General features: G+C 48.5%; 1 protein-coding gene across 1 annotated transcript in view; it reads right to left on the bottom strand.

Annotated features, from left to right (window-relative positions):
* LOC119300726 (protein RETICULATA-RELATED 1, chloroplastic-like) overlaps positions 1–3814 on the bottom strand; it is a 16843-nt gene extending 13029 nt beyond the window's left edge. The window contains exons 1-4 of the mRNA XM_037577622.1: positions 3355–3814; positions 2570–2731; positions 2386–2478; positions 2190–2305 (exon numbers count right to left, since the gene is read on the bottom strand). Of these exons, the coding sequence (XP_037433519.1) occupies positions 2190–2305; positions 2386–2478; positions 2570–2731; positions 3355–3744 (761 nt within the window). The 5' untranslated portion in view covers positions 3745–3814. The remainder of the gene's footprint in view (positions 1–2189; positions 2306–2385; positions 2479–2569; positions 2732–3354) is intronic.
* Positions 3815–26853: the final 23039 nt, after the last annotated feature.

Genomic DNA, 26853 nt, shown 5'->3' on the forward strand with positions numbered 1-26853 from the left:
TCACTCTCGCGATGAGAAATCTGTTGTTTTCCCCTGCGACATTTTTCAGAGGTATGCATGTGTAGTTATCGATGTTTTCTTTTCCGTATATGGTTATAGTGGAGTGTTTATTTGCAATCCGGATCGCTGCCGATATGAAAAAAACGAATCTTGCGCTATAAATTATAAGTTTGCTTCCATAACAATATTTAAAAAATATTTAACAGGTAAAATTAACATCATATTTAGATTCCACACATTTTTCTAATAAAATTTCATATATAATATATTAAAATCAAAGTTACGGTTTAAAAGATACAGATAATTTAGAAAATCATTTGGTTTGACTCAAATATATTCCAAAATAATATTTAAAAATACTTAACAGGTAAAAATAATCTCATATTCATATTCTACATATTTTTCATATATAACATGTTCAAATCGGAGTTACGGTTTAAAAGATATGGATGATTTTAAAAAGCATTTGTTTGACTTAAATATGATCCGCAGATGAATTATCTAAAACATCAGGGGGGGTTTCGAAAAATGTAAAATAACGGTTCGGGTGTGACTTAAATCCGGACGGCGGGTAGATTTCAAGAAAAGACGGGGACTGTTGTGTAAAATACGAAAATAGCGATTCGTTTTAATTTAAAACAGGACTGCGGGTTGAATTCTTTGAAATAGAGGGACTTTTCTGAAAAATGCCATGACGGACGAAAGAAACCCAATTACTGCACTAGGATTTAATTTTGGGAAACGTTCTGAGCCGGACGACCAGCGCAGCCTCGTGCCGGTCGCCTCTCACGGACGGGCGTCCACGTGGTGCCCACGTACCATGCCCATCCTTTCCCTTATCTTATCCCCTTCTCCACCTCGCCCATTCCTATCAAACCTTATCCTCTCCCATCCGCCGTTCTCCCTCGCTCAATTTCTTTCTGCTCTCTCTCTCGTCTCGCATCAACCGCTGCGGCGAGCACCTCCCCCCGCGCCCCGGCGTTGCGGGATTCTCCCTCCATCAATTCTCACGCTCCCCGGCGTGCATCGGAGCTGCGGCCGAGGCCCGGCGAAGCTGCGCGGCACTGACGTGCTGCATAGGGTGCTGCAACCGGCTGCAGTGGAGCTGAGACCGGCACGAGGCGGAGCGGCAACGAGCTGCAGCCAGCACCCTTTTTTTGCTGAAACCAGAGAAAGCAAGGGCTGCAACCAGCAGCACCAAATGCTGTGATCGGTGCCGTTTTTTTGCTGGAACCAGAGACCCGGGGTGAGGGGGGCGACCAGCGGCCTAAAAAGGTACAACCAGCGAGAGAAAAGGCTGACCGGCCAGTGCGCAACCGCAAAAAGCTACCAGAGAAAGTTACAACCAGTGACGGAAAAAGCTTCAACTGGCGCAAAGCACAATGGTGATTGAGGCGAGCTGGGGAACTCGTGACCACGAGATGTTGCAACCTCGACCGCTGCGAGCTGGGCACCGTCGCTTGGGAAAGCGGCAATGGTGAGCGCGGGATGCTACAACCCGTTGCCGACGATGCTGGAACCTCCGACGCGACGAGCTGCGAGCGGAAGACGGCGACGCTACAACCGGCCAGCCGTGATGCTACAACTCGCAACCGCAAAGCTTCAACCGACAAGCTGTTTTGCTAGATGGCGACCAGCGGCGACGGGGAAAGCTGCGAGTCGACGGCACGGCGGTGCTGCCTCGCCTCACCGGGGACGACGACATCAACGGACGCGGGGATGCTGTGGCGAGCGTGACGCGTGGCGGTGCTGTCTCGCCTCACCGGGAGCGCACGTGCACGAAGTCTTTTTCCTCGCCTAGGCAGGGGATCTTTTGTTCCTCGCGTGGGTTGACCCAACGAGATGAGGATGTGCAGATCCAACGGCTGCGTCTGGGCCAATCGTACGGCGCGCAGGACCCAACGGCATGAGGACGCACAGATTCAACGGCTGCGCCTGGGCCAATCATACGGCATGCAGGGTCACCAACTGAGGCCTCTGGCCGGTCGACCGGCACCTAGCGCTGCCCTTTAATTTTTCATAGCGATAGAATGGAGAAATACCATAAGCACCGAGAAATGTAAACACAAGCTGTACCAAGGGCACAAAGCTGCAACATTAGGAACACATGCCTAGCATCCAAACTGCATATATCAATATCAATATCTAGAGAATGCCTGAAGGAAGTGTGCAAATGATTTGGGTGTTACCTTCCAACAAGACCTCGGGATAGCCATCCAGGTAGAGCTCGTGAAAAAGACCTAGTGTGTGTAGGTCTTGAAAACACTGACAAGAATCGCACCATCTGAGCAGAACTTACCAAACCCTAGATTGATCTATCACATTTAGTCTACTGTTCAAACCATTCCAAAGTATGCAATGAGAATGAGCAAGACAAACATCTACCATCTCATAAGCCTGACGGAGACCAGCAGGTATACTAATCATCGTTTTGCACCACTCTTGCATTACAGCATCTATAAACTCTCTATTAAAAAGCTGCAATAGAACAAGCAGTAATCAACAAACAAGCCCAATCTTTGTCAGGATTCAGATGCTGCTTCTCTGAAGAAAATATCAGAAATTTCACCTCCTGTATAACAATTCGTCTCCTGAAAAGTCCACCATCTTCTTCCTCTCCATCATCAAAATCATCAAAGTAATCGTCATCATCTCCGTCATCATCCCCGCCATCACCACCACCATGGCCAATTCTCTTCCCAATATCTCCACCACCACCACCTGTCGCCAGCTGCAACGTGCGACGAAGCACATGATGGATGGTAACAGCAATGAGAACTTTGTAGTAAACTAGCCTCATATGTTTAATTAATCTGTATTTCAATACACCAACTAAAAATTGTGTACAAGTCATAGTTCATGATAAATAAACATTGGATACCTAAGTATTGATGTTTGAACCATTGGCGTGTACATTTAACATCATGCATCTATGTCTTGTTGTTTCAATCCCAAACAGTACAAACTTATTGTGTTCTCCTGATTTTGATATTTCGTTAATGTGCTGACGCAGGTGGTGGAGGAATTGTACAGCCCAATCCTAAGTCAAAAGGATGGAAAAGGAGTAGTGCTTATACTTGCTAACCATCACAAATAATATATATAACACTACTCAACACAAAAACACAAGGTTCTCCGCACCAACAGGCTTTATCCATTATTTTGGTATCCCCGTCCACTTGTACAGCCATCTGACTTCAGAGCGGGCTCCTACTTGATTCATATATATCAGTGCCATGTTACTCAATAACGAGGGGGCAAGGACAACATATCTCTCAGAAATTCCCTAAACCTATCTCATAAATTCACTTGTTTTTGCAGTTTTAATCGACTGGAAATAACAGGATTGGCTACCTCGGGCATGATTTTCTTCTTGCGTTGGGATAGGTCAAGCTTGGCCTTCTCGAGCGTGACGGCGCCGAACGCGCCGTACTGCTTCCCGCCCTTCATCGCCGGCGGTACGCGAGGAGACGCAGCCGCGGGTGCCGCGGCGCTGAGGGCGGACGCCGCGAGGCAACGCTCGAGCGAAGAGGCTGCTTCGGAGCGATCGCCTCGCCCGGCGGCAGACGGTGACGCGGCGGAGGAGGCGCAGGCGGAGACGGCGAGGCCTAGGCCCCGCCGGCGAGGGGCACGATGGCGGCGGCATAAAGGCAGGAGACGGAGGAGGCCGCTGGTGGGGTTGGGATGGGAGGGGTGGCCGTGGGCGTGGGGGAGGTTAGGGTGGAAGGCGGCGAGGGACGCCATCGGAGAGAGAGGGGGTAGCGGTCGACGCCCTCGGAGGGTCGTGCCGTCGCAGGGCTCTATCGAAAGCGGGGGCTATCTGCTGATTTAGGTGCTCACCGTATGATTTTGTTTTCTCTTTTACTCAGCGAGATGAAATTGGTAATCATCTGACATCAATATTCAATACACTATTAGCTGGATGCCCGTACATTGGCACGGAACAATGAACATATACACAAGAATATGTATGTCATATTGGTTTATAATTGTGTTGCAATAAATATCTTTTTTAGCTCATCCTCACTGTCAGGGACGAAGCTTCCTTGCCCCCAATGAAATTAGAAAATGCTTCATTAATTTAGTACTAAACACTATCTATTTATTGAGGATGACCCCACTGTCATTGACGTGACCCCAACAAACTTTTTTCCTAACTTCGCCCTTGCTTGTTGCCTCCTCTGCTCTGTCATATGCCACACATAATGGAGTTTCCTCTTTGTGCTTCTCTATCGTCGTTGACTTCTATCTCCCTTGGCATCCTCATCCATGATTTTTTTCTTTCCTCGCATGTCAAAACTACATGTTTCATGGTCGCATCGCCCCAAACCGAAGTGGCCTCGCCCCCTTGCTTTCCTACCCAAGGAGAAGTCCTCCCATCGTCCCGTTCATTTTTTGAGCCATTCGTCATGTTGAGCCTACTGCCATCTTTAAACCTCCCCTTCATGCCCTTTTGCTTGACCTTGTATAGCACCACTATGGGAGTTCTGAATTAAGGGGTCCTCGGGTGTTCGGACTATTTGACATGGCCGGACTGATGGCCGTGAAGATAAAAGCAGAAGACTTTCCCCCGTGGATGGATGGCAAGATTGGTGTCCGGATATGTTATTTCCTTCCCCCACAAAACCGACTCTATACAACCCTAGGCCCCTTCGGTGTGTATAAAAACCGGAGGATTTAGTCCGTGGAGGCTATCATAATCTCATAGGCTAGACAGCTAGGGTTTAACCATTATGATCTCGAGATAGATCAACTCTTGTAACCGTTATACTCATTGAATACAATCAAGCAAGACGTAAGGTTTTACCTCCTTCAAGAGGGCCCGAACCTGGGTAAACATTGTGCCCCCATCGTCCTTTGTTACAATTGATCCTCAGACGCACAGTCCGGGACCCCCTACCCGAGATCTGTCGGTTTTGACACCGACATTGGTGCTTTCATTGAGAGTTCCACGGTATCGTCGACAAAAGGATTGATGGCCCAGATTGTCATCGGCGACGATGCTGTTTCCAGGGAGATTTTCTCCTTGGTCAACTCTTTGTGTTTGGCAGCTTTGCTCTGCGTGCCAATTCAACCGGTCACCTTGAACAGATCGACAGCTACATCCCTGGTCACCAGATCAGGTTTGGAAGCTTGCACTACATCGCTGATATCGGAGGAGACTTGGTCTTCGAAGGGTGTTCGGCCTCGGCCACCGCTCTTCATCCACATGAAGGAAGCCCGTCGGATCCACCATCAGATTCCACTCAAGGATGGACTCTCGCGCCCGCCCTGGCCTTAGATCTAGAGCGGACCACTATGTCCGAAGACGGGAGGATAAACCCCGCTGGACTCTCTCCTTTCAGGGAGCTTCCTGCCGGAGACCCAGATGCGACCACACCATCAACAGACCTGGAGTCAAACGGGACTCTTCCTGTTATCGGGAAGCCGGGCTCGCTTCTGGACGAAAACTCCGAACCCTCGAGGTCTGCGTCCATCGGGCTGGGTCAAGTGGTCATCACCGAACCCGGCTCCGCGGATCCTCATATGCCCGTCCAACTTTCGCTCTTAAGCGAGACACTGGACCCAATGCGATCTCTCGCCATCACGAAAGTATCATCTCCAAAATACGCCCAGCCTAAACTGGGGGCTGAGAGTAGGGAATTTTATGTCCCACCCACCACCCACTTAATAACCACTATCGAGGACCTAACCGACGTGCTAGACTACGCCTCCGAAGACATCGATGGTATGGACGACGATGTTGGGGCCGAACCATGTCAAAACCCGCCTATCACTAGGCGCTGGACAGCCACTTCTACCTATGATGTATACATGGTGGACACACTCGAGAAGAAGGACGACGATGGCACTCAAGACCTCGATGAGGATAAGCCCGTCGATGAACCACCAAAACGCCGACGTCAGCGGCCCCGCTCATGATCACGTCGGGCAAGGGAAAGAAACACCGGCACTAGAGATAATGACACTCCGGACAATGCTGAAGACTCCGACCACCCCGTTGAGCCTGCGTTCGAGCAGGATGAGAGGGAGGAGGGACAGGTTAACCTCGACAAACTTGTCGATCATGAGGATTCGGAAGATAGTAATTATCTCCCGGCCTCCGAGGAGGATGTTAGCCTCGGCAACGAAGATTTCATCGTGCCAGAGGAACCCCTCGAACAAGAATGCTTCAAGCGACAGCTCATCGCCACTGCGAGGAGCCTGAAAAAGAAACAACAACAGCTTCAAGCCGAACGGGATATGCTCAACGACAGATGGACCAAGGTCCTGGCTGCCGAAGAATATGGCCTCGAGCGCCCAACAAAGAGCTATCCAAAGAGCATGCTACTACCACAATTCGACAACGAGGCCCTTAAGCCAATACCATCAAAGTACAATCATGCTGATCAACCGGACCGATCACCACGTGGACGGGACAAATCGGCCAATTATGTCGAACACCAGCCCGCGCCACCTCGCCGTAGAGGCAAAGAGGCAGCGGCTCTGGGCTACACGTACGACTTACGTTAGGACCTGGACAATAGAGCCGGCCAGACCAGATCAATCTACAGATCAAGGGGACGTGCTCCAACACGAGATGACGACCATCATGCCTGGCGCGACAAGCATAACCAAGTTTGGGCTGAGAATCCAACACGGATGTCATCCGAACTCCGCGTGATGTTACCCGATATAGAGGTGCCGCACACCCCATGTGCTTTACCGATGAGGTAATGCAGCACCAATTTCCAGAAGGGTTCAAACCCGTAAACATCAAGGCATATGATGGAACCACAGATCTCGCTGTATGGATTGAAGATTTTCTTGTCCATATTCACATGGCTCGCGGCGATGATCTCCACGCCATTAAATACCTTCCTCCAAAGCTAAAAGGGCTAATACGACACTGGTTGAATAGTTGTAACACCCCGGATATAATTTACCTAATATGTAATCCAACTCTTGCCGTTTCCGGCGCTAAGTTATTTTATTTTCTCGGGTTCGGGTTTTTGTCTCCGTGTGTTGTTGTCGTTGTCATGCATCTCATATCATGTCATCATGTGCATTGCTTTTGCATACGTGTTCGCCTCATGCATCCGAGCATTTTCCCCGTTGTCCGTTTTGCATTCCGGCGCTCCGTTCTCCTCCGGTGGTCATTTCTAGCTTTCTTTCGTGTGTGGGGTTTAAACATTTCCGGATTGGACCGAGACTTGCCAAGCGGCCTTGGTTTACTACCGGTAGACCGCCTGTCAAGTTTCGTACCATTTGGACTTCGTTTGATGCTCCAACGGTTAACCGATGGACCGAAAAGGCCTCATGTGTGTTGCAGCCCAACACCCCTCCAATTTGGCCCAAAACCCACCAAAACCCTCTCCATCATCTAGAGCATCCGATCACGATCGCGTGGCCGAAAACCGCACCTCATTTGGAGTCTCCTAGCTCCCTCTACCTACAAATATGTGCCTCCCCCCGAATTTTTCACGCAGTCCAAACCCTAGTCTCTTCCTCCTCCCGCCGCCGGACACGTCCGGTCCGGCCGGACAAAACGCGCCGCCACCCCGAGCCACTCACAGGCCGACATGCGTCCGTCGCCACCTGCCGCCGCCGCGGCCCACGGGGAGCCCGCCCCGGGCCGGATTGGGCCCGAGCGCCCCGCACGCCTAGCGCCGCCCACGAGCCGTGCTCCGCCGCCCTCCTCCGCTCGCCGGCGCCTGCGTTCGCCGCCCCCACGCCATCTCCGGTGAACCGCCGCCCTGCTCTTCGGCCACCGCTCGCCGGCGCGCGCCCGCCGCCTCGCCGCCTCCGCAGATCCCGGTCGCCGCCCACGCCGCCCAAGGCCGCCGCGCGCCGCATCGTCGCCTCCCCACTCCGACGAGCTCAAACTTCGGCCGCCGCACCTGCCTCTCCGGCGACCTTCCTCTCCGGCAGTCCTCGAACGGCGTGCGACCAGATCTGAGATCCACGCTACAGTAACCCTAGATCCGCGAGGTGATGAATTTCTCAAAGTCCCCGATTTTCCAGATTCAAATGCTCTTGTTCATCATGCCGTAACTTTGCATCCGTAACTCTGTTTTGCGCGTGTAACATATCAAAATGTTCGCCTCAGAGAGCACATCATTTCATCTCATTGCATCATTTTCATTTGACCTCATCTTGATGCCCGAAATGCTGTTGGAAGAGTGCTATTTGAGTTAGTTATCAGATCTACTGCTCCAAATAGCTATTTGTCATTTTTGCCATGATTATTGTGTGCATGATATGCCCCTGAGCTCTACATGAGTTTTGTTATATGCTTTGTCATCTTTCCAGAGGTGCCATCCATGTATTTTTGTGATGTGTGTGGTGACTAGCACAAGCTTGCAAAGTGGTGCATTCGTTAATGTTGATTTCAGGGACTTAGCAATTCCACTAAGTCCTGTTTTATCAATATGCCATATGTTCATGTTGTTTCCTAGTGATCCGTGCCTATTTTGAGGATGATCGGTAAGGATGTTTTGTTAATCTTGTAGTGCTCTATCCATCCGTGTCTTTGTTTGCAATTATGGAGCACCCTAGCTTGAGTCAATCGAGCTCTACTTTTGCTATTTAGTGAATCTGGGCAGATTGTCTACTTGTTAGCGATTTTGCCGAGGATGTTGTAGTTGATCCGTGCATGCTATGTTGTTGTTCTTGCCATGTATAGCTTGTATAATGTGTATTCTTGATGGGTGTATGCTTAGATTGTCATGACATGCTCTGTAGTGAGTGCATCGAGCTCGTAAACATGCCTACTTGATATCTGATTTGCATGCTCCAGTTTTTCACTAAGTCTGTGATCTGATTATGTTTTTGCCATGTTCACATGCTTGCAATTGTATTTTCTGATCCCTTTTGGCTCAAGGTCACTAAGGGACTTTTGTTAAGCTCTTTGAGTAGCTCCATGCCATGCTTTACTTTGCCATGTTAAGTTTCTGTAGCATATAGTTTTCATGCTGCAAAGTGTGCTACCTGATCTGAAATTCCAGACTAGTGTTAATTTCACTAAGTCTGAAATCTGTTTACCAATTGCACTTTTGCCATGCTTGTTTGAACCTGTTAATGGATGAATTGGACGTAGCTCAGTGTTCATCTTTTGTTAAGCATCATGAATGGATCCCTTCCATGTATTTTGTTGTCATGTTTGGATGCTGTAGCATGTTCATCTTGTTGCATTTAGATGGCTACTTGCTGTTTATCGCAGACCGGTGCCATATTTGAATTGCTTGCCATTTCCAAACCGTGTCTCCGATTTCGGTGTTCTTTATATCGATTTCAACCGAAATCACCTCACCTTTCCAGTGGCACACTTGGTTTTCCAAGTTGAGGCTAGGTTCTTTCATCCTTTGTCAAATCTTGCATATGCATCACATATCGCATCCCGCATAGCATACCATGTTTGCATCATGTTGTTTGAGCTTTGCACGTGGTTGATTATGTCCTTTTTGCTTGTTTATCTTGTTTGGGTAGAGCCGGGAGACGAGTTCGCTAACGAGGAGCCCGTTGAGTTTGCTTTCGAGGATCCAGTCAACTCTGACAACTTTGCAGGCAAGATGATCATACCCTCGAAATCACTTCTATCTTTGCTTTGCTAGATGCTCGCTCTTTTGCTATGCCTATGCTACGATGCCTACCACTTTCTTATCATGCCTCCCAAATTGCCATGTCAAACCTCTAACCCACCATGTCCTAGCAAACCGTTGATTGGCTATGTTACCGCTTTGCTCAGCCCCTCTTATAGCGTTGCTAGTTGCAGGTGAAGATTGGAGGTCGTTCCTTGTTGGAACATTATTTTACTTGTTGGGATATCACCACATTATCTTGTTATCTTAATGTGGAAGGCGCGGCCTCTCGCCTAGTGTTTTGTTCCACTCTTGCCGCCCTAGTTTCCATCATATCAGTGTTATGTTCCCGGATTTTGCGTTCCTTACGCGGTTGGGTAATAATGGGAACCCCTTGACAGTTCGCCTTGAATAAAGCTCTTCCAGCAATGCCCAACCTTGGTTTTACCATTTGCCACCTAGCCTCTTTTTCCCTTGGGTTTCCGGAGCCCGAGGGTCATCTCATTTAAACCCCCCCGGGCCAGTGCTCCTCTGAGTGTTGGTCCGAACCGGGCAGCCTGCGGGGCCACCTCGGGGGAACTCGAGGTTTGGTTTTACTCGTAGCTTGACCTATCTAAGTGTGCCCTGAGAACAAGATATGTGCAGCTCCTATTGGGATTTGTCGGCACATTCGGGCGATGTTGCTGGATTTGTTTTAACTTGTCGAAGTGTCTTGTAGAACCAGGATGCCGAGTCTGATTGGAATGTCTCGGGAGAAGGTTTATCCTTTGTTAACCGTGAGAGCTTGTCATGGGCTAAGTTGGGACTCCCCTGCAGGGATTTGAACTTCCGAAAGCCGTGCCCGCGGTTATGGGCAGATGGGAATTTGTTAATGTCCGGTTGTAGATAACTTGAACCTAAACTTAATTAAAATGAACCAACTGTGTGTGTTACCGTGATGGTCTCTTCTCGACGGAGTCCGGGAAGTGAACACGGTGTTGGAGTAATGCTTGCCGCAGGTTGTTCTCTAGTTATTTGTTCGTGCTTTGCCTTCTCTTCTCGCTCTCTTTTGCGAACAGGTTAGCCACCATATATGCTAGTCGTTTGCTGCAGCTCCACATATTACCTTGCCTTACCTATAAGCTTAAATAGTCTTGATCGCGAGGGTGCGAGATTGCTGAGTCCCTGTGGCTCACAAATTACTTCCAAACCAGATGCAGCGCCTGATGACTCCGTTCCAGATGACGCGCTTGAGCTCAAGTGGGAGTTCGACGAGGACTCACGCCGTTACTATGTGTCTTTCCCTGATGATCAATAGTGGTGCCCAGTTGGGGCGATCGGGACCGTGTCGCATGTTGGGTTGATCTTTTATTTTGGCACCGTAGTTGGGCCATGAGTGATTGAATAATGTAATGCTATTTATGTACTTTGTTTGACGTGGCGAGTGTAAGCCAACTATGTACCTTCCCTTTTATTATCTATATTACATGGGATGTTGTGAAGATTGCCTTACTCGCGACATTGCTTTCAATGCGGTTATTCCTCTAAGTCGTGCTTCGACGCGTAGGAGATATAGCCGCATCGAGGGCGTTACAATAGCCTCCCGGAGAACTCCATTGGCAGCTGGGAGGACTTAGAGGACGCCTCCCGGGACAACTTTTAGGGCACTTATGTTCGACCACCAGATGTTGATGACCTAAGTCACATAGTCCTGCAACCCGGAGAGTCAGCTCGCAAACTGTGGACTCGGTTCTTGATAACCCACAAGTATAGGGGATCGCAACAGTTTTCGAGGGTAGAGTATTCAAGCCAAATTTATTGATTCGACACAAGGGGAGCCAAAGAATATTCTCAAGTATTAGCAGTTGAGTGATCAATTCAACCACACCTGGAAACTTAATATCTGCAGCAAAGTATTTAGTAGCAAAGTAATATGATAGTAGTGGTAACAGTAGCAAAAGGTAATGATAGCAAAAGTAATGTTTTTGGTATTTTGTAGTGATGATAGCAATAGCAACGGAAAAGTAAATAAACGAGGGACAATATATGGAAAGCTCGTAGGCAATGGATCAGTGATGGAGAATTATGCTGGATGCGGTTCATCATGTAACAGTCATAACCTAGGGTGACACCAAACTAGCTCCAATTCATCAATGTAATGTAGGCATGTATTTCGAATATAGTCATACGTGCTTATGGAAAAGAACTTGCATGACATCTTTTGTCCTACCCTCCCGTCGCAGCGGGGTCCTAATGGAAACTAAGGGATATTAAGGCCTCCTTTTAATAGAGTACTGGAACAAAGTATTAGCACATAGTGAATACATGAACTCCTCAAACTACGGTCATCACCGGGAGTGGTCCTGATTATTGTCACTTCGGGGTTGCTGGATCATAACACATAGTAGGTGACTATAGACTTGCAAGATAGGATCAAGAACTCTCATATATTGATGAAAACATAATAGGTTCAGATCTAAAATCATGGCACTCGGGCCCTAGTGACAAGCATTAAGCATAGCAAAGTCATAGCAACATCAATCTCAGAACATAGCGGATACTAGGGATCAAACCCTAACAAAACTAACTCGATTACATGATAAATCTCATCCAACCCATCATCGTCCAGCAAGCCTACGATGGAATTACTCACGCACGGTGGTGAGCATCATGAAATTGGTGATGGAGGAAGGTTGATGATGACGATGGCGACGGATTCCCCTCTCCGGAGCCCCGAACGGACTCCAGATCAGCCCTCCTGAGAGGTTTTAGGGCTTGGCGGCGGCTCCGTATCGTAAAACGCGATTGTGGGAGTCCTGGATTAGGGGGTCTCTGGACATCCGGGCTATCTCCATTAGCCGGACTGTTAGACTATGAAGATACAAGATTGAAGACTTCGTCTCGTGTCCGGATGGGACTCTACTTGGCGTGGAAGGCAAGCTAGGCAATACGTATATGGATATCCCCTCCTTTGTAACCGACCTTGTGTAACCCTAACCCTCTTCGGTGTCTATATAAACCGGAGGGTTTTAGTCCATAGGACAACAATCACAACATACAATCATACCGTAGGCTAGCTTCTAGGGTTTAGCCTCTCTGATCTCGTGGTAGATCTACTCTTGTAACACCCATATCTTCAATATTAATCAAGCAGGACATAGGGTTTTACCTCCATCAAGAGGGCCCGAACCTGGGTAAAACTTCGTGTCCCTCGCCTCCTGTTACCATCCGGCCTAGACGCACAGTTCGGGACCCCCTACCCGAGATCCGTCGGTTTTGACACCGACATTGGTGCTTTCATTGAGAGTTCCTCTGTGTCGTTGCTGTTAGGCTTGATGGCTCCTACTATCATCGATAGCGATGCGGTCCAGGGTGAGACTTTTCTCCTCGGACAGATCTTCGTATTCGGCGGCTTTGCACTGCGGGCCAATTCGCTTGGCCATCTAGAGCAGATTGAAAGCTATGCCCCTGGCCATCAGGTCAGATTTGGAAGTTTGAACTACACGACCGACATCCGTGGAGACTTGATCTTCGACGGATTCGAGCCACAGCCGGGCGCGCCGCATTGTCTCGATGGGCATGACCTAGCTCTGCCACCAGACGGTACTCCAGAGGCCGCGCCCACACCAGCTCTGACCCTTAGCTCGGAGCCAGCTGCACCAATCGAGGACGGGTGGCTAGACACCGCCTCAGGGGCTGCAGTCTCAACGGCGATCGAGCCGAACACCAACATAATCCTCTGCGTAGCCCGTGACTCCAAGGTGCCGGACTCTCCTCCGGACTGCGAACCATCCACGCCCCTGCCGATCAAATCCGACTGGGCGTCGATCATGGAATTCACCGCTGCGGATATCTTTCAGCACTCGCCCTTCGGCAACATTCTGAACTCACTAAGGTCTCTCTCTTTGTCAGGAGAGCCCTGGCCGGATCATGGCCAACAGGACTGGGATGCGGACGACGAAGAAATTCGACGCCCACCCACCACCCACTTTGTAGCCACTGTCAATGATTTAACCGACATGGTCGACTTCGACTCCGAAGACATCGACGGTATGGACGACGATGTAGGAGACGAACATGAACCAGGACCTATAGGGCACTGGAAAGCCACCTCGTCGTATGACTTATACATGGTGGGTACACCCAATGAAGGCAACGGCGACGAGATAGCAGAGGATGACCCCTCCAAGAAGCAACCCAAGCGCCGACGTCAGCGGCGCCGCTCTAAGTCCCGCCAAAGCAAAAGTGGTGATACCGGCACAGGAGATAATAACACTCCGGATAGCGCCGAAGACAACGAAAACCCCCTCCAGCAAGAGTTAGATCAGGAGGATGAAGGAGCCAACTCTCCTGAGAGAGCGGCTGGCGGAGAGGAGGAGGATGACAATTACATGCCCCCCTCCGAAGATGAGGCAAGCCTCAGCGACAATGAATTCGCCGTACCAGAGGATCCCATCGAATAAGAGCGCTTCAAGCGCAGGCTTATGGCCACGGCAAATAGCTTGAAGAAAAAGCAGCAGCAGCTTCAAGCTGATCAAGATCTGCTAGATGACAAATGGACTGAAGTCCTCGCAGCCGAGGAATATAAACTCGAGCGTCCCTCCAAGAGTTACCCAAGGCGCAGGTTACTACCCCGACTGGAGGAAGAAGCGTATGATACGGCTGATCGGCCACCTCGTGGCCGCGACAGAGAGGCATTCATGCCGAAAGCTCAGCCTCCGCCCCAACGCCATCCAAATAAAAAGGCATGGGGAGATACGCCAGACCTACGAGACATATTGGAGGACAAAGCAAAGCATTCAAGTTCGATCTACGGATCACGAGGGCGCACCACTCTACAAGACGGTAATCGTCACGCCGGATACTGCAAAAGCAAATCCGGCCGGGCCGAACACAGCGGGTAGGACCCATATGAGTTGCGTCGCGATATAGCCCAATACAGAGGCGCCGCACACCCCTTATGCTTCACAGACGAAGTAATGGAACATCAATTCCCAGAAGGTTTCAAACCTGTAAACATTGAATCATACGACGGCACAACAGATCCCGCGGTATGGATTGAGGACTTCCTCCTCCACATCCACATGGCCCGCGGTGATGACTTACATGCCATCAAGTACCTCCCACTAAAACTCAAAGGACCAGCACGACATTGGCTTAATAGCTTGTCAGCGGACTCCATTAGCTGTTGGGAAGATCTGGAAGCCGCATTCCACAACAACTTTCAGGGCACTTATGTGCGACCACCAGACGCTGATGACTTGAGCCACATAATTCAGCAGCCAGAAGAATCGGCCAGGCAATTCTGGACTCGGTTCCTTACAAAGAAAAACCAAATCGTCGACTGTCCGGATGCGGAGGCCTTAGCGGCTTTCAAACACAACATCCGAGACGAGTGGCTAGCCCGACACCTTGGTCAGGAAAAGCCGAAATCTACGGCAGCCCTCACGATGCTCATGACCTGCTTTTGTGCGGGAGAAGACAGCTGGTTGGCTCGCAGTAACAACATATCAAAGAACCATGGTACCTCAGATACCAAGGACAGCAACAGCAGGTCACGTCGCAACAAGCATAAGCGCCGCATTAACGGCGAAAGTACTAAGGATACGGCAGTCAATGCCGAATTCAAAGGCTCTAAACCCGGTTAGCGGAAAAAGCCATTCAAACAAAGTACGCCGGGTCCGTCCAGCTTGGACCGTATACTCGATCGCTCGTGTCAAATACACGGAACCCCAGACAAGCCAGCCAATCACACCAACAGGGATTGTTGGGTGTTCAAGCAGGCCGGCAAGTTAATTGCCGAAAACAAGGACAAGGGGCCGCATAGCGATGACGAGGAAGAACCCCGGCAGCCGCACACTGGAGGACATAAGAGGTTTCCCCCGCAAGTGAGGATGGTGAACATGATATACGCAACCCACATCCCCAAGAGGGAGCGGAAGCGTGCGCTCAGGGACGTATATGCGCTGGAGCCAGTCGCCCCGAAGTTCAACCCTTGGTTCTCCTGTCCGATCACCTTTGATCGCAGGGACCACCCCACTAGTATCCGTCACGACGGATTCGCTGCACTGGTCCTAGACCCAATCATCGACGGATTTCACCTCACTCGAGTCCTCATGGACGGTGGTAGTAGCCTGAACCTGCTTTATCAGGACACAATGCGCAAAATGGGTATAGAACCCTCAAGGATCAAACCAACAAAGACGACCTTTAAGGGCGTCATTCCAGGCGTAGAGGCCCACTGCACAGGCTCAATTACACTGGAAGTGGTCTTCGGATCCCCGGATAACTTCCGAAGCGAAGAGTTAATCTTCGATATAGTCCCGTTCCGCAGTGGTTATCACGCACTGCTCGGACGAACCGCATTCGCTAGATTCAATGCGGTACCCCATTATGCATACCTCAAGCTCAAGATGCCAGGACCTCGCGGAGTTATTACAGTCAATGGAAACACAGAGCGCTCTCTCCGAACAGAGGAGCACACCGCGGCCCTCGCAGCAGAAGCACAAAGCAGCCTTTCAAGGCAATCTACCAGTTCGGCGTTTCAAAGCCCGGACACCTTCAAGCGCGCTCAGGGCAATCGGCAAACAGACCGCCTGGCACGATCTGAGCTCGCGTAGCAATACGGCGGCCACCCCAACCCCAGCCCAACGACGTTGTTCGTGCTGCGCGTACATCATTACGCATTAAAAATACCATGGGCACAGATGGGGAGGGGGAGGCATAACTACGACACGTCCCAAAACACGGCCTAAACCGCACCAGGGGCTTCCCGTTTGGTTATTTTTCTTTTTCTTTCAGGACTTCAATCTCTGGAAACACTGTCCGGCAGCTCTATTGCCGAACACATGATACAACAACCAAGGAGGCCGACGACTACGAAATTCCCAGGTGGATTACAGATTTCACATAATTCCTCAGCTCGCCCTTGGATGGGACATAGTCCTACTCTTTTGCTCATTACACTATCTGTATCACTCTGCTTTAATGCAATTTTTTAATATACAATGCGTGACATGACGACTATTATCGCATTTTTGTTATATGTATACATATCTATGTGTTCATTAATGACGCCTAGCAACCGTACACTCTGGTATGGCCAATGCACCAGGGGATTACGTACCCACAATATGGTGTGAAAAGTCCGAACACTTTCACAAGTGCGGCACCCCGAACTTATAGCATTATATGCATCAGCTCCGAATCATGTCTTTGGTCAAATGTTGGGTTTGCCTGGCTCCTATGTTTTGGTACCTTACGTTCCGCTCTATCGGCTAAGGTAGCGCTAGGAGAACTACTGCAATTGTGCCCCGGTTCTGCCGGGCCGAGCACCTCAGTAGAGAAAGCTAAAACTGACTGTCATGATAAGGCGAGAGACTGGTCGCTGTTCGGCGAGGTTTTTCGAGTCCCTAAAGACTTATGCCGCTTAGGGCGAGGGGCCAGCTCCGTCTGGCTTACAGGCGTGTATCGCGCCCCTAATTCGGCCTTCCGAATACTAGGGGCTTCGCCGAAATTTAAAATTATAGAATTCTATGGCTAAGTGAGAGTGATAAAGCATTATTAGTCCGGTTGCCTTGTTCGTTGTGCTGAGCACCTCCCTCGAAGGACCCAAACATGGGAACAAGAGTGCTCAGGTTTATCCCGAACACCCCGGCACTCGTGGCATGGGGGCAGAAGCCGAGGACTAGCCATCTCTTAGATTAGATAAACAGCCAAACAGAAGGTAATATTTTAAATTCACACAAGCGTTGCATAGCGCATATGAAACAATTTTTCATTACACAGGATAAAAAACGAGCAAGTCTCATTCAAATATTACATTTTGTGAACACTCATCCGCGATAAGACGGGCGCCCGGCAAAACACCCTCGTAGTACATCTCGGGGTGGCGGTGCTCCTTGCCCTCCGGCGGCCCCTCCTTGATAAGCTTCACGGCGTCTAGCTTGACCCACTGCGTTTTCACACGGGCGAAGGCCCGGCGTGCACCTTCAATGCAGACGGATCGCTTGACGACCTCCAGCCGTGGGCAGGCATCCACAAGCTGCCTCACCAGGCCGAAGAAGCTGTTCAGAAGGGCGTCGTCAGGCCGCAACCGGACTATGAAGCCCTTCATGGCCTGATCGGCCGCCTTATGTAGCTCGGCCATCTGCTTCAGCTGGTCGCTCATTGGCACCGGATGTTCGGCCTCAGCATACTGAGACCAGAACAGCTTCTCCGTCGAGCTTCCGTCCTCGGCCTGGTAGAACAGTGCGGCATCGGACACACTGCGGGGCAAATCTGCGAATGCTCCTAAAGAGCTCCAGATTCGGGTAAGTAATCGGTAATTCACCTTTACATGCTTGCTTTGCATATAGAAAGCCTTACCCGCCGCTATCTTCTTCATCGCGTCGATCTCCTGAAGGGCCTTCTGGGCCTCAGCCTTGGCACTCTTCGCGCTCTCACGGGCCATGGCAAGCTCACACTCTCTCGTCTTCAAGTCAAGCTCCAACGCCTCGTGCTTTGTCACGAGAGCCTGGAGCTCTTGCTGCACCTCGCCCACCCTAGCCTCGTGCCTCTCTCGCTCGGTGCGCTCCTGGGCCGCCTTTTCTTCGACCTGGGACAATGCTTGCTTCAGGGTCGCCACCTCGGTCGTGGCCCCTGGCAAACATACAACGATCCTATCATTTAGCAATCGCGTCCTTTTTCTCATCTACAGACGGGGTATCACTTACCCTTGTTCTCCTCGAGCTGCCTCTTAGCAAGGCCGAGCTCTTTCTGGGACCCCTCGAGGGCCTCCTTCAGTACGACGACCTCCGCAGTCAGTGCGGCGGACGCCAGCAGCGAAGCCTGCATATGCATATTGACATACTTATATTAGACTCCTACGATATTATTTGATCCTCTGTTCGGCTTTTCTTTGTGAACACTGAACAAAGCATCAGGGGCTACTGTCTATGCGGTAACACTTCTACTACATTTTAAAACACTTACCTCGAAGCCTGTTAGAAGGCTAGTACAGGCTTCAGTCAATCCGCTCTTGGCGGACTGAACCTTCTGGATCACCGCACTCATGATAGTGCGGTGCTCCTCCTCGATGGAAGTGCTGCGAAGCGCTTCCAACATAGTGTCCGGCGCCTCTGGGTGGACAGAGGTCACTGGCATAGGCGTCTCACCCTCCTTAGAAGGGGACCGCCTGCCCGAGCTCGGATCCGTTGGAGGGTACGGCGCGGTGTTCGGCTGAGGGCCGAACTCGGAGCTCTCGGGGACCTCGTCCCCTCGGCTCCCGGAGTCCGGAAGGTCGCCTTGCGGCGCCTCCAGGAATGTCCCCCTCTCGACCCGGTGCCTCTTGAGACAGCACCTCGGTGTCATCGGGACTGGATCGCTATCCATGTCCGACGCACCCAGGGAGCCGTCCGAGGATACCTCGATATTGGCTCGGGGCGGCTTGTACAATTGAGTTCGGCGTTAGGGAAAGCAATGCGACAAAGGAATCCTATGGGTTACCTTGGAATCCGAACACTTACGATCTCCCCTGGGGCTTGCCCCTGGGCAACCACTCGTCTTCACTGTCGTCGGCGGCGGTGGAGCTGTCCGGAAGGAGCGTCCTTCCCTTCTTGGACCCTTCGGCCTCCCCAGTTGGGGCGGCCTTCCTTTTCTTGTCTCCCCCAGTCGGTGGGGGAGCCTCTTCTTCCTCTTCCTTGTCTTCGTGGGAAGAGTGCGCCGCAGAGTCATCGGACGGTGAGTCCGACGACGCCTGGCATCGGGAACTCTTTCGAGCTCCCTTGGCCTTCTTGGTCTTCTCCGGCACCTTATAGGGGGCCGGAGTCAGCATCTTCGTCAGAAGAGCATCTGCGGGGCCTTCGGGCAAGGGAGCCGGACAGTCGATCTGTCCGGCCATCTTCTGCCAGTCCTGTCAAAATTACGGGAGTTTAGATCCCGCATAGAGCCAATATATATATAAAACAAATATCCTGTAAGAGGCAAAAAAACTTACCGCACTGGCGTGGCGCTTCACGCTGAATCCGCGATCCTCAGTAATGGGGGGAGGGACCGCGGCGCCCTTGAACAGCACCCTCCAGGCATCTTCATGAGTCGTGTCAAAGAGCCTGTTCAGAGTTCGGTGCTGCGCCGGATTGAACTCCCACAAGGTAAACTCCCGTTGTTGGCACGGGAGTATCCGGCGAACGAGCATAACCTGGACTATGTTGACAAGCTTGAGTTTCTTATCCACCATGTTCTGAATACATGACTGGAGTCCGGTCAGCTCTTTTTAATTACCCCAGGACAGGCCCTTCTCTTTCCAGGAGGTGAGCCGCATGGGGATGCCAGATCGGAACTCGGGGGCCGCTACCCATGCGGGGTCGCGCGGCTTGGTGATATAGAACCACCCCGATTGCCACCCCTTTATGGTGTCCACGAAGGTGCCCTCGAGCCATGTGATGTTGGGCATCTTGCCCACCATGGCGCCTCCGCACTCCGCCTGGCGGTTGCTCACTACCTTCGGCTTGACATTGAAGGTCTTCAGCCATAAGCCGAAGTGGGGCTTGATGCGGAGGAAGGCCTCGCACACGACGATAAACGCCGAGATGTTGAGGATGAAGTTTGGGGCTAGATCATGGAAATCCAGGCCGTAATAAAACATGAGCCCCCGGACGAAGGGATGGAGAGGGAATCCTAGTCCGCGGAGGAAATGGGTGAGGAATACCACCCTCTCATGGGGCTCGGGGGTGGGGATGATCTGTCCCTCATCTGGGAGGCGGTGCGCGATGTCGTCATGCAGGTATCCGACTCTCCTTAGTTTCTTGATGTCTCCCTCCGCGAGGGAGGAGACCATCCACTTGCCTCCCGCTCCGGACATGGTTGGAGAAGGTTGAGATTGAAGTGAGGACTTGGGCGCTAGAGCTCGAGTATGCGGGAGCGGATGAGCAGAGGAGGAAGAAGGCATGGATAGAAAGGTGAATCATTATCCCTTTATATGGGCGGACGAAATTAAATGTCCCCACTTGCCTAGTAAAACTCGCTTATCCCCCAAGCGCTGCAATTGATGGCGCAGTTGGGTTACCCACGCCCGTATTAATGAGAATCCCGTAATAAGGGGACACGATCTCTGCTTTGACAAGACGTGTCGAAAAACTGCCTCGCGTTATGTGCGGGGCTGGTTAAAAGAAACGGTTCGAATAATCACCGGGCCATGACATAACATCATGCTGTCAAAACAAGCCAGCAAATTAGATCTACGAAAAAACATTATTCTCTCTACGGTGAAATGTGGCACTTATTTTGCAGGGTCGGACACTATCCTCGTATTCAACTTCTTCTGTAATGTATTCGGAGAAGGAACCCGCCTTGCAATGCCGAAGACAACTACACGCCGGACTCATCGTCATTGAAGCCTGGTTCAGGGGCTACTATGGGAGTCCTAGATTAGGGGGTCTCCGGACAGCCGGACTATCTCCATTAGCCGGACTATCTCCATTAGCCTAACCCTCTCCGGTGTCTATATAAACCGGAGGGTTTTAGTCCGTAGGACAACAATCACAACATACAATCATACCGTAGGCTAGCTTCTAGGGTTTAGCCTCTCTGATCTCGTGGTAGATCTACTCTTGTAACACCCATATCTTCAATATTAATCAAGCAGGACGTAGGGTTTTACCTCCATCAAGAGGGCCCGAACCTGGGTAAAACTTCGTGTCCCTCGCCTCCTGTTACCATCCGGCCTAGACGCACAATTCGGGACCCCCTACCCGAGATCCGCCGGTTTTGACACCGACAACGATGAATCCTTATCTCTGATTTTTGTTTTCTCCCCGAAAGCAAATACATAGAGTTGGAGTTGAGGTCGGAGGAGCTCCAAGGGCCCATGAGGTAGGGGGCGCGCCCAGGGGGGCAGGCGCGCCCCCCACCCTCGTGGCTAGGGTGTGGGCCCCTGGTCTTCATCTTTTTCAAGGATTTTTTTATTATTTCCAAAAAGACGTTCCGTGAAGTTTCAGGTCATTCCGAGAACTTTTGTTTCTGCACATAAATAACACCATGGCAATTCTGCTGAAAACAGCGTTAGTCCGGGTTAGTTCCATTCAAATCATGCAAGTTAGAGTCCAAAACAAGGGCAAAAGTGTTTGGAAAAGTAGATACGACAGAGTCGTATCAACTCCCCCAAGGTTAAACCTTTGCTTGTCCTCAAGCAATTCAGTTGATAAACTGAAAGTGATAAAGATTAGGTCTCATGTTTACTCATATCAATGGCATAATCAACTAGCGAGCAATAATAATAAATCTCGGATGACAACACTTTCTCAAAACAATCATAATATGATATAACAAGATGGTATCTCGCTAGCCCTTTCTGAGACCGCAAAACATAAATGCAGAGCACCTTTAAAGATCAAGGACTGACTAGACATTGTAATTCATGGTAAAGAGATCCAGTCAAGTCATACTCAATGTAAACTAATAGTAATGAATGCAAATGACAGTTGTGCTCTCCAGCTAGTGCTTTTTAATAAGAGGATGATGACCCAACATAAAAGTAAATAGATAGGCCCTTCGCAAAGGGAAGCAGGGATTTGTAGAGGTGCCAGAGCTCGGTTTTGAAATAGAGGTGAATAATATTTTGAGCGGTATACTTTCATTGTCAACATAACAACCAAGAGATGGCGATATCTTCCATGCTACACACATTATAAGCGGTTCCCAAACAGAATGGTAAAGTTTATACTCCCCCTCCACCAACAAGCATCAATCCATGGCTTGCTCGAAACAACGAGTGCCTCCAACTAACACGAGTCCCAGGGGGAGTTTTGTTTGCAATTATTTTGATTTGATTTGCATAAAACATGGGACTGGGCATCCCGGTGATCAGCCATTTTCTCATGAGTGAGGAGCGGAGTCCACTCCTCTTGAGAATAACCCGCCTAACATGGAAGATACGGACATCCCTAGTTGATACATGAGCTATTCGGGCATACAAAACGGGATATTTATTTGAAGGTTTAGAGTTTGGCACATACAAATTTACTTGGAACGGTAGGTAGATACCGTATATAGGTAGGTATGGTGGACTCATATGGAACAACTTTGGGGTTTATGGGATTGGATGCACAAGCAGTATTCCCGCTTAGTACAGGTGAAGGCTAGAAAAAGACTGGGAAGCGGCCAGCTAGAGAGCGACAACAGTCATGAACATGCATTAAAATTAATCAACAACGAATGCAAGCATGAGTAGGATATAGTGCACCATGAACATAAATATCGTAGAGGCTATGTTGATTTTGTTTCAACTACATGCGTGAACATGTGCCAACTCAAGTCACTTAAATCATTCAGAGGAGTATACCACCCTATCATACCACATCACAACCATTTTAATAGCATGTTGGCACACAAGGTAAACCATTACAAGCTCCTAGCTAATTAAGCATGGCATAAGCAACTATGATCTCAAGTTGTCATTGCAAACATGTTTATTCATAATAGGATGAATCAGGATTGATGACTAATCATATTTACAAAAACAAGAGAGGTCGAGTTCATACCAGCTTTTCTCATCTCAGTCAGTCCATCATATATCATCATAATTGTCTTTCACTTGCACGACCGAACGATGTGGATAATAATAATAGTGCACGTGCATTGGACTAAGCTGGAATCTGCAAGCATTCAATAAACAGGAGAAGACAAGGCAATATGGGCTCTTTTGTCAGATCAACAATAATGCATATAAGAGCCACTTCAACAATTTAATCATGGTCTTCTCCTATCGACCCCCAAAGAAAAGAAAAGAAATAAAACTATTTACACGGGAAAGCTCCCAACAAGCAAAAGAAGAACAGGAAATCTTTTTGGGTTTTCTTTTTAATTACTACTACAAGCATGGGAATTAAAACTAGCTAAAAGCTACACCTAATTTTTTTGGGTTTTCTTAAGGTTTATTAAACACACAAGAAGAAAGCGTAAAAAGGAAAATAAACTAGCATGGATATTACAATGAAAAAGTATGAGCACCGACATCTAGCAATGAGTGTGTGAACATGAATGTAATGTCGGTGGGAAATACGTACTCCCCCAAGCTTAGGCTTTTGGCCTAAGTTGGTTTATTGCCACGGATGGCGTGGCGGATATCCATAGTTGTAGCTGGGGTCGTACTGCGATGCAGCGGCTATTGCCTCCTGAGCTGCAGCATGGCGGCGAGCTGCCTCCGCCCTTCTCTCGTACTCATCTGCCTCCTCTCTGGTAATAAAATGTCTTCCTTTTGCCTGATAATCAAGGAAGGCAGGAGCAGGGAGAGTAATATGGACAGCACGGCGTCTGTCAAAGATTAAGCGATATCGGAGAGGTGATTCATTCCTCTCAACAAACTGGTGGTGAACCATAGCATTAAAGTCTAGGTAAGCAGGAGGCAATTCAATATCATCATTACGTATGGTTACACCAAGAAAATCAGCTAAGCGGGTCGCATAAATTCCACCAAAGAAATCTCCATTAAATCTATTAAGATGCAACCTATGTGCAACAATGGCTCCCAAATTATAAGATTTATCTTCTAACACATCACTCCTAAGAATACTGAGGTCAGGGACACACATGTGACATGCCTCATCTTTACCATTAATGCATCTACCTATGAAGAGAGCAAAATAATGTATACCAAAGTGAATGCTCCCTATGGTAGCTTGTATTATATCTCTAGATTCCCCCACAGTTATGGTAGCAAGAAAATTTCTAAATTTAGATTTGCGGGGTTCACTAGCACTACCCCATTGTGGAAGTTTGCAAGCAGTGGTAAAATCCTCTAAGTCCATCGTATAAGATTTTTCATAAAGATCAAACACGATAGTTGGAGAATTATGTGAAGATGAAAATTCAAACCTCCTCACAGAGGAACTAGTGAGATAGTGGTACTGGCGGCATTTTTCTGCCTCGAATCTCACAAGATCAGCGTTACACAAATATGCGTTAAATTCTTCCTTGATTCCCGCTTGATCCATAAAGTTTTCTGAAGGCCATTCACAGGGCCGCACTAGAGCGTCCCTTGGTGGCTCATCGTCCGCATCACGCATTGCAAGCCTGGGTCCTTGCTTGCTTGAAGAACCACCTTGGTACATTTTCCTAAGCATATTTCTTCCTCTGAAAAATTTCTGAAATTTTTTAGTAACTTCAAATAAAAGTGAGCCAAGATCAACAAAATTGATAGGAACAACTCCTACAAGTGCCTAGAGCCTATATCATGCATTAGAACTACTTGGAACCATATAAATTTGACATGCAAGGTCAAGAACATGGTCACCTAGGCAACACAAATTTGCAATGAATAGAGCACTAGAACAAAAATTAATTGGACCAATGGAGGAGTCACATACCAAGGAACAATCCCCCAAGCAGTTTTGTGAGAGGTGCTTTGAGTAAGGAGATCGAAAATCGCAGCAAAATGAGCTAGAACTCGTGCTTGAGCTGGAAGGTGATTTTTTGGGGAGGAAGAAGAAGTGTGTGGCTGCAGGAATAAGTGGAGGGGGACCACCATGGACCCACGAGGCAGGGGCACGCCCTCCACCCTCGTGGCCAGGTGGATGCCCCCCGTGTTGTGTTCTCAGTGCCAAATATTCTCAAATATTCCAGAAAAAAAATCATATTTAAATTTCAGGGCATTTGGAGAACTTTTATTTTCGGGGTATTTTTATATTGCATGGATAATTCAGATAACAGACAGAAAATACTATTTTTATTTTATTTACAATAAATAACAGGAAGTAAAAGGAGGGTCAGAAGGTTGTGCCTTCTAGTTTCATCCATCTCATGCTCACCAAAAGGAATCCACTAACAAGGTTGATCAAGTCTTGTTAACGAACTCATTCTGAATAACATGGAACCGGAGAAATTTCGAATAACACTATGTTACCTCAACGGGGATATGCACATCCCCAATAATAAGAATATCATATTTCTTCTTGATAGTAGGAAGAGGAAATTCAAAACCTTCAAATATAATCGATGGAATTTTTCCAATGGAGTTGATACTATGAACTTGAGGTTGTTTCCTCGAAAAGTGTACCGTATGCGCATTACCATTAACATGAAAAGCAACATTGTCTTTGTTGCAGTCAATAACAACCCCTACAGTATTAAAAAAGGGCCTTCCAAGAATAATAGACATACTATCGTCCTTGGGAATATCAAGAATAACAAAGTCCGTTAAAATAGTAACGTTTGCAACCACAACAGGCACATCCTCACAAATACCGACAGGTATAGCAGTTGATTTATCAGCCATTTGCAAAGATATTTTAGTAGGTGTCAACTTATTCAAATCAAGTCTACGATATAAAGAGAGAGGCATAACACTAACACCGATTCCAAGATCACATAACGCAGTTTTAACATAGTTTCTTTTAATGGGACATGGTATAGTGGGTACTCCTCGATCTCCAAGTTTCTTTGGTATCCCACCGTTAAAAGTATAATTAGCAAGCATGGTGGAAATTTCAGCTTCCGGTATCTTCCTTTTATTAGTGACAATTTCTTTCATGTACTTAGCATAAGGATTCATTTTAAGCATATCAGTTAATCGCATACGCAAAAACATAGGTCTAATCATTTCAGCAAAGCACTCAAAATCCTCATCATCCTTTTTCTTGGATGGTTTGGGAGGAAAAGGCATGGGTTTCTGAACCCATGGTTCTCTTTCTTTACCCTGTTTCCTAGCAACAAAGTCTTTCTTATCATAACGTTGATTCTTTGATTGTGGGTTATCAAGATCAACAGCAGGTTCAATTTCTATATCATTATCATTACTAGGTTGAGCATCATCATGAACATTATCATTAACATTAGCACCAGTTTCATGTTTTTTTTGACCTGGAAGACTGCAGGGCTTACACCCCACAACATTTTATTAAAATATGAAAAAGAACAAGTACAAAGTTCCTCAAGAGAAGGAACAAGGAGAAAGAAAAGCTATACAAGATAGGCTATAGAAAACTAAGAGAAAAAAAGGAAAAGCACTAAAAACTACAACTAGGAATGAAAGAAGGTACAAAAAAGATGGCCCTCGAGGAGGCAAGAAATCAATCCATTTGAGTAGAGCCTCTTTGTATCTGGTCTTGATCCGGTGTGAAAGAAGAGTAATATCATGAACAAGCCCATTTCTCCACTACCTGAAAGTTTGGTTGACATGTCTAAAAGCCCTGTCATTCCCAACTTTCCAAATATTCCACCATGCAAGAAAAACCACCTCAGAGAAAAAAGGATTATTAAACTCCTTCATGGCATGTAAGGCAATTTGCACCATATCATTGCTATCCAACCAGGCAACTTGCAGGTAGTTCCAGATTCTCAT

Source organism: Triticum dicoccoides, chromosome 5A (genome assembly GCF_002162155.2).
Source record: "Triticum dicoccoides isolate Atlit2015 ecotype Zavitan chromosome 5A, WEW_v2.0, whole genome shotgun sequence".
NCBI lineage: Eukaryota > Viridiplantae > Streptophyta > Magnoliopsida > Poales > Poaceae > Triticum > Triticum dicoccoides.